Source organism: Callorhinus ursinus, unplaced genomic scaffold, assembly GCF_003265705.2.
Source record: "Callorhinus ursinus isolate GAN/ISIS: 27379988/994484 unplaced genomic scaffold, GSC_fseal_2.0 scaffold11, whole genome shotgun sequence".
Lineage (NCBI taxonomy): Eukaryota > Metazoa > Chordata > Mammalia > Carnivora > Otariidae > Callorhinus > Callorhinus ursinus.
Window position 1 is genome coordinate 45750007 of NW_027397073.1, and position 13088 is coordinate 45763094.

The window sequence follows — 13088 nt, forward strand, 5'->3', positions numbered from 1 at the left end:
TCTTCAGAATTGCCTTTTTATAGAAAAACAAGCAAAATGCAGAGGGAATTTTTTATTAAATATTAGACATCTGGGTTGACTGCATTAATTTAAATCATTCCTGTAATATTTCCTCTTTTCATTTGGTTCTTCAGATGCTCACATAATATGCAAATCATTTTAGGATGAATACAGAAGAAAAATTAAATATATTAAAATCTGCATTTTAATAAAATTGTCAACGTGTAATATATACTTTGCTTCTAAGGAAAAATGATAAAAAGTAATAAGAGGGGTAATTGAGACATAGAACTATTTAATATCTTTTTATATCTTACAACCCAGTAAAAAGTAAATGTAGAATAAAAGCTTTGGACTCAGATTTGAAAGTGTTCCACTCAAATATTGTGGCATCCAGTTTTGTTTTTTTTCCCCCTGAAAGGTTCTAGATGGTCTGTTAATGGACTTTTTGAAATGGTATGGTAAACTCGTTCTCGAGTTCTCAACATGTAAGATGAATTGTTCCCTTGCTTCTCATTGCAGATGGAGTGGATGTTGAAGATGATCCCACCTGCTCTTGGCCAGCTTCCTCACCTTCTAGCAAGGACCAGACTTCCCCTAGCCATGGAGAAGGGTGCGATTTTGGCGAGGAAGAAGGTGGCCCTGGACTCCCATACCCATGCCAATTCTGTGACAAGTCCTTTAGCCGCCTCAGCTACCTAAAGCACCATGAGCAGAGTCACAGCGACAAACTGCCTTTCAAATGCACCTATTGCAGTAGGCTGTTCAAACACAAGCGGAGCCGAGACCGCCATATCAAACTTCACACGGGGGACAAGAAGTACCACTGCAGTGAATGTGATGCCGCTTTCTCCAGAAGTGATCACTTGAAGATCCACTTAAAGACTCACACGTCCAACAAGCCATATAAATGTGCCATTTGCCGCCGTGGGTTTCTGTCCTCTAGTTCCTTGCACGGACACATGCAGGTCCACGAGAGAAACAAGGACGGGTCCCAGTCTGGCTCCAGGATGGAGGACTGGAAGATGAAGGACACTCAGAAGTGCAGTCAGTGTGAGGAAGGCTTTGACTTCCCGGAAGACCTCCAGAAGCACATCGCGGAGTGCCACCCCGAGTGCTCCCCAAATGAGGACAGAGCGGCCCTCCAGTGTATCTACTGCCACGAGCTTTTTGTGGAGGAGACATCCCTCATGAACCACATGGAGCAGGTGCATGGCGGGGAGAAGAAGAACTCTTGCAGCATCTGCTCGGAGAGCTTCCACACCGTCGAGGAACTGTACAGCCACGTGGACAGCCACCAGCAAGCCGAGTCCTGCAACCACAGCAACAGCCCCTCTCTGGTCACAGTGGGCTACACGTCCGTGTCCAGCACGACTCCGGATTCCAACCTCTCCGTGGACAGCTCGACCATGGTGGAAGCTGCCCCCCCAATCCCAAAGAGCCGGGGCCGGAAGCGGGCTGCTCAGCAAACCCCTGACTTGACCGTCCCCTCGAGTAAACAGGCCAAAGTGACCTACAGCTGTATTTACTGCAACAAGCAGTTGTTCTCGAGTCTGGCGGTTCTGCAGATTCACCTGAAAACGATGCATTTGGACAAGCCAGAACAGGCCCACATTTGTCAGTATTGCTTGGAGGTATTGCCCTCACTCTATAACCTGAATGAACATCTGAAGCAAGTGCATGAAGCTCAGGATCCAGGTCTGATTGTTTCTGCCATGCCTGCCATAGTCTACCAGTGCAATTTCTGCTCTGAAGTTGTCAACGACCTCAACACCCTTCAGGAACACATCCGATGTTCTCATGGATTTGCAAACCCTGCAGCTAAGGATAGCAATGCGTTCTTTTGTCCCCATTGCTACATGGGGTTTCTCACTGACTCTTCCCTGGAAGAGCATATAAGACAGGTCCATTGTGACCTCAGTGGCTCCCGATTTGGGTCTCCGGTGCTCGGGACTCCGAAGGAACCGGTAGTAGAAGTCTATTCTTGTTCTTATTGTACGAATTCGCCAATATTCAACAGCGTTCTTAAGCTGAACAAGCATATCAAAGAGAATCATAAAAACATTCCCTTGGCCCTGAATTATATTCACAATGGGAAGAAATCCAGGGCCTTGAGCCCCTTATCTCCCGTGGCCATAGAGCAGACATCTCTTAAGATGATGCAGGCGGTGAGTGGTGCACCTGCACGTCCAGCTGGAGAATATATCTGTAATCAGTGTGGTGCTAAGTACACTTCCCTGGACAGCTTTCAGACTCACCTAAAAACTCATCTCGACACTGTGCTCCCCAAACTGACCTGCCCTCAGTGCAACAAGGAATTCCCCAACCAAGAATCCTTGCTGAAGCATGTTACTATTCATTTCATGATCACCTCAACCTACTACATCTGCGAGAGTTGTGATAAGCAGTTCACGTCAGTGGACGACCTTCAGAAACACCTGCTGGACATGCACACCTTTGTCTTCTTCCGGTGCACACTCTGCCAAGAGGTTTTTGACTCGAAGGTCTCCATTCAACTCCACCTGGCTGTGAAACACAGTAATGAGAAGAAAGTCTACAGGTGCACGTCTTGCAACTGGGACTTCCGCAACGAGACTGACTTGCAGCTCCACGTGAAGCACAACCACCTGGAAAATCAAGGCAAAGTGCACAAGTGCATTTTCTGTGGCGAGTCTTTTGGCACCGAGGTGGAGCTCCAGTGCCACATCACCACTCACAGTAAGAAGTACAATTGCAAATTCTGCAGCAAAGCCTTCCACGCAATCATTCTGCTGGAGAAACACTTGCGGGAAAAGCACTGTGTGTTTGAAACCAAGACTCCCAACTGTGGCACGAACGGGGCTTCTGAGCAAGTGCAGAAGGAGGAGGTGGAGCTGCAGACCTTGCTGACCAACAGCCAGGAGTCCCACAACAGTCATGACGGGAGTGAAGAAGATGTGGACACCTCGGAGCCAATGTACGGGTGCGACATCTGCGGGGCAGCCTACACCATGGAGACCCTGCTGCAGAACCACCAGCTCCGAGACCACAACATCAGACCCGGGGAGAGCGCCATCGTGAAGAAGAAAGCTGAGCTCATTAAAGGGAATTACAAGTGTAATGTGTGCTCTCGAACCTTCTTCTCTGAAAATGGCCTCCGTGAGCATATGCAGACCCACCTAGGCCCTGTCAAACACTACATGTGCCCCATTTGTGGAGAGCGGTTTCCCTCCCTTTTAACTCTTACTGAACACAAAGTCACTCATAGTAAGAGCCTTGATACTGGAAACTGCCGGATTTGCAAGATGCCTCTCCAGAGCGAAGAGGAGTTTTTAGAGCATTGCCAAATGCACCCTGACTTGCGGAATTCCCTGACGGGATTCCGCTGCGTGGTCTGCATGCAGACTGTGACCTCCACCTTAGAACTCAAAATCCACGGGACATTCCACATGCAAAAGACAGGGAATGGGTCCGCCGTCCAGACCACAGGGCGTGGCCAGCATGTCCAAAAACTGTACAAGTGTGCGTCTTGCCTCAAAGAGTTCCGTTCCAAGCAAGATCTGGTGAAACTTGACATCAATGGCCTGCCATATGGTCTGTGTGCCGGCTGTGTGAATCTTAGCAAGAGCGGCAGCCCAGGTATCAACATCCCTCCCGGCACAAATAGGCCGGGCTTGGGCCAGAATGAGAATCTCAGTGCCATTGAGGGTAAAGGCAAGGCAGGGGGACTGAAGACTCGCTGTTCTAGCTGCAACGTTAAGTTTGAGTCTGAAAGTGAACTCCAGAACCACATCCAAACGGTCCACCGAGAGCTCGTGCCAGATAGCAACAGCACACAGTTGAAAACTCCACAAGTGTCGCCAATGCCCAGAATCAGTCCCTCCCAGTCGGATGAGGTAACTTGCCTTTTTACTATTTGCTCTTTAACCTCCTCAAGAAACCCTTGCCACTCGATGTGTCCACTTTCCGCAGCTTTATTGTCATGTGCCGAGAGATGCTTAGATTGAAATGCAGTGGTTTTTTTTTCCCCCCATAGCCATTAGCCAGCAATTACTTGCTTCTTGATAAGCAGCATTTTGGCTTGAATGGTGCAAAATAGGACTAATTCCAGTCTCCCTAGGATATTGTCTTCTCTATGACTGAAGAGATCAGCGCTCATGCCAGCACCACTGAGATCTGGAATCTCAGCATAGCTTCACCGCGAGTTGAAATCCCCAGCTATGACTTGTGTGTATGGCAGAGAGATAATGACATAAAAGTAGGATGCTATGGGCCAACATGCTGGCTTGGAGTAAATTAAAAAGAATATATATATTTGTGGATAACAAATTGGGTAGGGGTGGCTTTATAATACCATGTTGTCAACACTCACTGTTTCTCTTTGTCTTCTGGGTGGTGAGCAAAATATTTTGCACAACAGGATTTTTTAAAAGCCCCTACATTTATCAAGCGCCACATGCCCAATGTTCCATTTCAAGGCATCCCCTTAAATATCCCCGAGTCTTCACTCCCAGGGTTTGGGTTTCAAAATTAAAGTGGATTTTTTTTCTTAGTTTAAGAGTGGTTTCATGCCTTCTTTGCCTTAATGAGTATGAAAAATAAGTTCATTTACAACGAAATAGTTTTATAAGTCACCAGTCCTTGAAGCTGAGCAGAGGATGGCTTATTTTATTATAATTTCTTTATGCTTTATCACCTGGTTTCTAAGAGTTCTTTCCACTTCCCTACCTGCCCCTATCTAGAGATCCATCCAAATGAAAACCACAGGGAGATCCATCTCCCTTCAGTTTGGGGTCACTGCATTTTACTTATCTTGTCTCAGCACTCATACCCTCTTGGAGGTCCCCCTGCATGTCTCCGCAGATAGCCATCAGTCAGCTGGTAGGGGAGAGCTGGGAAGACTGACACAGAGCCCATCCTCCTGAAATGTGGCATCTGCGTGACAGGCAAGCTCCCAAACTTTGAAGCTGCTTTCCTTTCTCTCCTTCCAAGTAAATCTGCACCTTTCTCTCATTTAAATAAATGAAGCCCTTTCAAACTGATGAAGACAGCTGGAAGAGCATAGTCTTGGTAATGGCTCCTGGCTCATGTGTTGGATCAAGTAGTTTCTTTTGGTAGTTCTAATCAGATGAAATGAATAATTTTTTCAAACTTTTTGTTTCAAACATGCTTAAACCTATAGAAAAGCTGAAGGAATAACACAGTGAACGTGTGTGTTTTTGTGTATCCATATCACAGATTACCGGATCTGAACATTTTGTCATATTTTTCTCTCTCTGCAACCTTTTTATTAACCTGAACCACATGAGAGTAAGTTTCAGACATCATGATTTTCCTAAGAAGAAGGACATTTCCCCATTTAACCATAATATTTTTAGTTAAGGCAATTAATGAAATCAGTTAAAGAAATCAAATAGATCTATAATGTCTTCTATAAGATGTCCATATTCATGGACATTTGCCCAATTGTCCCCAAAATGTCTTATTTTTAAAATGCTTATGGACAAGAATTTTAGAAAAACATTTATGCAGAAAATTACTTCTCTCCCCCCCTTTTTTATTTTGCTATGCTTAATATATAGAGAGGAGTTTGTATATTCATGTTTAATTTAAATGGTGCATAAAATTGTTTTGAAATGACTGTATTCGTGTGTGTGTGTGTGTGTGTGTGTGTGTGTGTGTGATTGTGGTGGTGTGTTCACTTAAAATCAAGCAAAATCGGGCTCTCGTTTCTTAGATTGTGGAAAGGCATGTGCCTGTTTCTTCTTCTCTGTTCCTGGCTTATGTTTTCTGATGTTCCTAAATCGCTATATATTATTACGCCACTTGAGGTGAAATTTATTTTTTAAATGAAGGAGGACATATGAATAGTCTTTACATGTCAATTTGGTTAGAGTTACTTGCTTAGAGAACTTATCATTAAGGGGTGGTCAGGTTTTTAATACTAATACCTAAAATCTTCATGATGAAGTCTAACTATATCTTGCACTTAAATAGAATAATGCAAAAGATATTTTTAAAAGTACTTCTTAATTGTAATTCTTTTTTTAAGATCTTATTTGTTTATTTATTTATTTGGGTGAGGTGGGGCAGAGGGAGAGAATCTCAAGCAGACTCTGTGCTGAGCCTGACACTGGGCTCGATCCCACAACCCTGAGATCATGACCCGAGCCAAAATCAAGAGTCAGACCGACTAAGCCATCCAGGCACCCTTAATGGCAATTTTTACGATAGTGTTTTTTAAACACCTAGATACGAAGGCTTAAAAGTGACTCTTTACACAGAAGGGTACCTCCTTATTAAGCCTGATTAATAGGAGCTTGTAGCAATGTCCTTAACTGACCAGATATTAGGATCCAGTTGTACATATTTCCTTCGTGCTTCAAAAGTTCACTAATTTGTTTAACATTTTCATCATTGTTATTATTTTTTCTTCATTACAGTATTTAAATCATAAAATTTCATGTGCTCACTTCCTTTCTGATAGTCTCTGCACTTAAAAATGTACAATAGGCCATATCATTTGGACTTGACATAGAAAATTATCTAAACATATGTGGAATTTTGCAAAAAGGAGCCCCACAATAATGCATTAGCAAGAAAAAGACATAGAGTAAAAATTAATTTGTTTACTTTCTTTGTCAAGTTAAGCTTCTGTGACTTCTCCTGTGTATTGTGTAAATTTTTTACCACGTAGGTAAAAGAGAAGTTATTACGTAAGTCTTTGCCAAAAGACAGGTATGCTGTGTGGGAATAAATTTTATCACAAAAGAAGTACGGAATGTATGTCTTCTGACTTCGAAGTCCCAGGCAGGAATGAAGGACTTAGCGCTGTGGGTGGTATTTTCATCTCTTCTTCTTGCTGAGGATTGAGACTTCAGAAGAGAAAAGAAGACCGTGGGACATAATAAAACCCGGATACACAGATAATGTCAAGAACAAGATTAGATTTTTTTCTGGACTTGACTTGTGATCACATAAGGGTATTGGTAGACACTGGAATGAGTATTTCAAAGACTGAAAAGAATGCTTTTTGGCCGAGACTAGATTACCTATTTAAAAGGGATTTAGATATAATCTAGGGAAGGATAAGTACTGGATAAACGCATGCGATCCAAGAAATGGATGAAAGACAAGGCACATGACACTTACGGAAAGATAATAGTAGGTAGCTGTCATGTAATGGAGAAATTTGGAATTGAAGACTAAAGATCTGAATGTGAACCCCTCTTCTGCATAATGCTTTCTGAATTTGTGAACATGTTTTCTTTGTGCCACAATCCTATAATTATCAATCTAAATTTGCTATGGAGTCTTTGTTTTGAATAAAATATTTGGGGGAACCTATTCATTTCCCTTTGGCTCTCAGAGATCGAGTATGATATACATTTATGCCTGACCTCCTACAATGATTCCATAAATGGTAGAGATAAACTAACACAAGAATGCTGGCCATCTAGATTTTTTTCCCTACACGAAACACCTTGCAGAGTTACTGACATTTACTGTGTGTTGAATAAATGTTAGTTCTTCTTCTGGAGTTCATTGACACTGGCCCAGCCTGGTCAGGTTCTGCCCCATTTGGACCTTAACATGTTTTCTTATGATGACATTAGAAGCATGTGTCCTTCTGCTTCCATTTCTCCAGGTTGTCTAATAGCCGGGTTTCTTCAAGGGGTTATTTATTCACCTTTCAGCTCGCACCATCCCCGCCAGTCCATTGAAATTGCTCTTGCAGTGGTTTCCACTTGTGTCCGTGTTGCTGGATGCTCGCACAGTGCCACAGAATCAGAACCAGAAGGGACTCTGGAGACCATCTGATTAAGCTGCCTCATTTTACAGGCGGCAAAACAGGCCCAGATAAATTGAGGTCTAAGATGACACAGCTAGTAACTGGTAGACAGGGAGCTCTGAGAATCCGGCTGTCTAACTCCAGGTTCAAGATTCTCTTTTCATAAATCCACTGGACTTTCCTCTAGCTGCTGTCTCATCTGTACGCTTTTCATAAAATCCTCTCTGTATTGCTGTCTTACTTTCTGTTGTCATTCCCTTCTTCCACCCACTGCAAGGGATCATCTGCTTCCATCACTTTACTGCAGCTGACTTTTTTAAGGTCTCTGTTGATCTAATTGACCAATGTAATGCTTTTCTTTTTTCCCTTAAAGAGAACTTATCCTAGTTTACCTATTCTGCTTCTCACTATTGGCTATTTCTTCTTTATCAAACCTCTGCTTTCCCTCCCAGTTCCCCTCATAGAGTGAACCGTAGCCTACTTCCTCTGTCTGCTCCTCCAAGTTTGTGCCCTGTTGCAACTCTCGTTCTGCATACCCCCTCCATGTGGCCTCATCCACTCCCATAGCTCTGGCTACCACATTTTATGGATGACTCTCCAAATGGTATCTCCCAAATGCAGGAGGGAACTTACAGGGGCTGATGGAAGTATTCCCTATCTTGATTGTGGTGGTGGTTACATGACTGTATGCATTTGTTAATACTCACCAGATGTAAACTTAGTGAATTTTCATATGTGAATTACCTCTCAATGAAACTGATTTTAAAAAGGGTATCTATGACTTCCACCTTTCCACTGATATTCAGACCCATGCACACAGTTGCCTGCTGGAGATATTCCCTCACGTGTTTCCATACACTTGCAACTCAGTGGGACCAAAACTAAACTCATCATCCTTTTCTCTGAACCTGCTTCTTTTCTTATATTTTCTATTTCACTGTGGAGCCACTGATTTTCTTGTCTCTCTTTTCTCCACATCCAGTTGGTCATCAAGTGATCTCTGTTTCAGCTCATATATATTTCTTAAATCAATCCCCTCTTCTCCATCCCCTTCCCACATTTGTAATTCAATCTCTGATCATCTCTCACTAAACTACTGAAGCAGCCTCCTAATTGTCCCCTTGGACTTTAGGCTTATCATTTTCAAATCCATCTCCACAATGCTGCCAGAACAATCTATCTAAAACACAAATCTGAATAGCATGTCCCTCCCTATTTGAAACATTTTAAGTGCTCTGTACTTCCATCCTTATAGGATACTATAATATCCTTTTATTGTGAAATATAATGACTCTTCAGGTTCTGGCCCCTGATAAATTTCCCCTTCCTTTTCTTACCTTTCACCTTATTCCATAGTTGAAAATACTTTAATTAACCTGCAGGTGACACACTGCTTCTGTGTCTCATTAAGACTGCCCTGTCTCTTCTACCCGATAATCTCCCTCCTTCTGACTGCCCTCCACCTTCTATAAGGCTGTCCAACTTACTCTCTATTTGGAGATCAACTACTCTAGAAGTCCTTCTATGACCCTGACTTCCCACCACAAACATCTCTCCTCCGCTTGAATGCTCCGTGGATACAATATGTCATAAAGATATTAAAATTGTCACATTGTTTTATAATTACCTCTTTACCTTTCTCTTCCTATGAATTCCTCAGGGCAAGAATTTACTCAATCTCCTATTTCTAATACCCATGACAGTGCCAGGCCCACAGTAGGCAAATGCCTCTGTGGATGGGTGTCATGGAGCTGTGTCTGGCTGGTGGCTCGCCCAGAGCCTTTTCCCATGTGTGGCAGTATGGCAGGACACCTGGCCACCTCGCTTTTTTTTCATGCAGGAGCCACCTGCTACAGTGACGGAAACCTAGAAGGTGTTGGATAAATGTGTGCTCTTGTTCTGAGTGTGTTAACTACAAGATCACTATCCACACTTTCTTACCCCATTTGGACTCAGAACGTTCCCTCGTCATCAATGTTGTGTCAGTCCACTGTTATTATCCTATTCCACTTCAGGAGTTCCCAGAGAAGTTGTAGTTGGTCTCACCAAGGTGGCCAGTGGTCTCCAGGTTCCCAAGAAAGCCTTTCTGTCTCCATCATTCCTATGGCACGAGGCAGAGTAGATAGCTCTTTCCTTGATGTACACCTCTGAGTTCACGGCATTTGCTCTCTAGTTTTCCTCCTACTTTTGCCTTTGGAGGTTTTTCCTCCCGTGCCTATTCTAAAAGTGCAGAGAGTCTTTGAGGCTCATCCTTGGCCCTCTTTTTCTTCTCTGTCTACTCTCTCAGTAGGCCTCTCCTCTCTTCATGTGGCTGTAACTGTCTCCATGCTAAGAATTCCCAAATTTCTATTCATAGCCTAGACCTCCTCTTAGTTCCAGATTATTGTGTGCTACTGACAGCTTGACTTTTCCATTTACATCTCTTTTAGATATTTGAAGTGTAATGAGTACAGTCTAAAATCTTGATTCTCTCTCCTAAAATCTGTTCTTTTTCCAGACTTCCATCATTTGAGTAAAGGGAGCCACCCCACACCCAAATTATTCAAGCAAGAAACCAGGGAATTGTTCCTGATTCCTCCCTTTTCCTCATTCCCCACGTCTGATCTATTAATAAGCACTGGATCTCTTGATTCTGCCTTTAACAAGTATCCCATCCATATCTTTCCATCGCCAAAGCCATCATCATGGTCTGGGCCACAGTCCTCACCTGGATACTGCGGTGGTTTCCTAACGGATCCCTCTCCATCTTCTACCTGCTTCCAACCCTTTCTTCATGCTGCTCTGTCCTGAAGACATGTAAATTACATGGAGTCACTTAACATTCTTCAGAGACTTCCCATGTCACTCAAATACAAGCTCAACCCCTCTCCAGTTTATGAGGCCACATGCGGACCGGCTGTAGCCGGCTGTTCTCAGCTTGCCTGGGTGGTTCCCCACGCACTGTGCCTGGCCTCCCAGCCTCCTGAGTGCGCATCTCCTTCTGAGGCTTCCCACGAGCCACTTGTTCACCGGGGCTACTCTTCTGAGGCAGCCTGTCTGCACCTTTCTCATCTGTCAGATGGGCCTCTCCCCAAAATCTTCCTGAAGTTAGTCTCCTCCTTGGGATCTCCTTTTAAAATTATAATTTTTTTTTTTACTTCTTTATTTCCTTCTTCCTCTTTCTCACCTCTGAAAACCCAACATGCTTGTCATAAGGTCTCAGTCAATATCAGTTGAATAAAAGAACCTAGTATAAGTACTTCGAAGTGACAAAAATAGTATATACTCCGTCTCCGGATGTATATGCGTGTATATCTCACAACTAATACATAGAGATAAAGATAAGTTTCCCCAAAAGTGCTTACGTGCTTTAAAGTCAGGTGTGATCTAAAAATATTAAAATAAACTAAAAGGCCTGAAGTTTCTAACAGTTCAAAAATCATCTTCAATGTGAAGGTCAATTTTGAATGTCTTGAAGTCAATATTCTTTCTTTATGGTTCGTTTACTAAAAATGGCAATATGTACATGGTGGTAATTCAGAACCCACTCAACTTCCACAATTCTGTTTTATGTAATAAAAATTTCCATAGCAAGGATGGATTTTAAGCTTTTATATTTCAAATTGCCAATACTAAGTTTTGCTAAGAGCAAAAATTAGGTAAGCTCCTTCTAGGTAAATGATATTTTTAAGTTAAGTAGAAAATTTACATGACCAAATAAATCTGTAAGATTCAGATGTTCTTGAAATAGAATGAATTGCTTTGCCAAGTTCAATCTGCTTTCCGATTTATTGTTGTGGTGTTCACTATTTGTTTGGCAGCTACAGTGTACTGGTACAGGGAGTTAATGACCCCTGGCATAAATATCAGGGTGTGGAACATGGAAGAACCTGCCTCATATCCACTCTCTGTCCCTAGTCCCATGCTTACCTGGCATTGATCATTGACCCATACATTAAACTTCCTGCCACTACCATCCCCACATTTTCTGTACTTATTTCCAGTTCTGGGTTTTTTTTGCTGATGTGTTCCATCTGGTTCCAATGCCTTTTTAAAACATATGAAATTCAGAAATAGGAATGTTTTTGTATACAACCATGAATCTTGAATTGCACATAATATTTGTTCTTTGAGTACTAAGCCAAAAGAGTGTGGAGTCCTCCTATGTAGTGGCAGAATTCTATTTAGGAGAAATATTTTACATTTTGGCTTAAATGGTGTTGAGGTAAGAATTAGTAAATACTCAAGATGGTTTTGAATAATGAAAGAAAATGAAGAGCTACGTTCTGGATCTCTTATTACAATATTGCTCCACTCACCACATAATATAGATGCAATTTTCTATTAGATGTACTTTGTCTTCCTAGAAAATTCCCCTAAAATTGCCAAAAACTTAAAAAAAAGTCTGAATAGCCAGTTCCTTATTTATACTTTCTGTTTTCACCTTTCCACATTTTTTTCCATGAAATTTCTATTCTTAATCTGCCCTTCTCTTCCCCCCACCCTCATTTCCTATTACTTATTTCCCATTCATTATTACCCCATACGGATGACTAAAATATCACATTTCAAATGTCGACCTTCTTCTGAGGCCCCATCTTGGATTTTCAGCTACCTGTCTGACATTATCGGTTATACATCTGCTAGCCCTTTGACCAAAACAAATCATAATTTCTTTTGCCCCCTGGTTTTCCAGTGTTCCATCTTTCTCCTAATCATTGTGATCTGAAACCTTGTTTGCATTTCCCATATCTTCTCTGTTCTTCCAACCTTTGGGTCGACCACTCTCTAGCTGCTGTATTTTCTCTGCTGTTTGCATCTCTTGCAGTCTCTGTCCAGGCCCATGCCTGTCATTGTACACCCACTGCTCTCCTTCACGCCCTGCCTATTACAAAGGAAGTCCTAACCAATTTAGAAGTTCAGGTTCACACAAATCTCATTCTCTGGCCACAATACAAATCCATGATACACGAAAAAGTTATCTTTTTAAAAACCTCCATAAATATAAAAATTAAAACCACACATGGAATAAAGGGGGCATAAAAAGAGAAACTAAAAGTACTTAGAACTGAAAGAAAACTATATTGCAAAACTTGTGAGATGGAAACAAAGCAACACTTAGAGGAAAACATTGTTATAACATAAGAATACCTGTTAGCAGGATGCCTGGGTGGCTCAGTTGGTTAAGCATCTGCCTTCGGCTCAGGTCATGATCCCAGGGTCCTGGGATCGAGCCCCACATCGGGCTCCCTGCTCAGTGGGGAACTTGCTTCTCCCTCTCCCTCTACTGCTCCCCCTGCTTGTGCGTTCTCTCTGTCAAATAAATAAATAAAAATCT

General features: G+C 42.4%; 1 protein-coding gene across 4 annotated transcripts in view; it reads left to right on the forward strand.

The window, feature by feature from the left end:
• ZNF521 (zinc finger protein 521) overlaps positions 1-13088 on the forward strand; it is a 272409-nt gene that overhangs the window by 113831 nt on the left and 145490 nt on the right. For all 4 annotated transcript variants that reach the window (XM_025886837.2, XM_073898389.1, XM_073898390.1 and 1 more), the window contains one exon: positions 523-3875. In XM_025886837.2, coding sequence (XP_025742622.1) covers positions 523-3875 — 3353 coding nt within the window. The remainder of the gene's footprint in view (positions 1-522; positions 3876-13088) is intronic.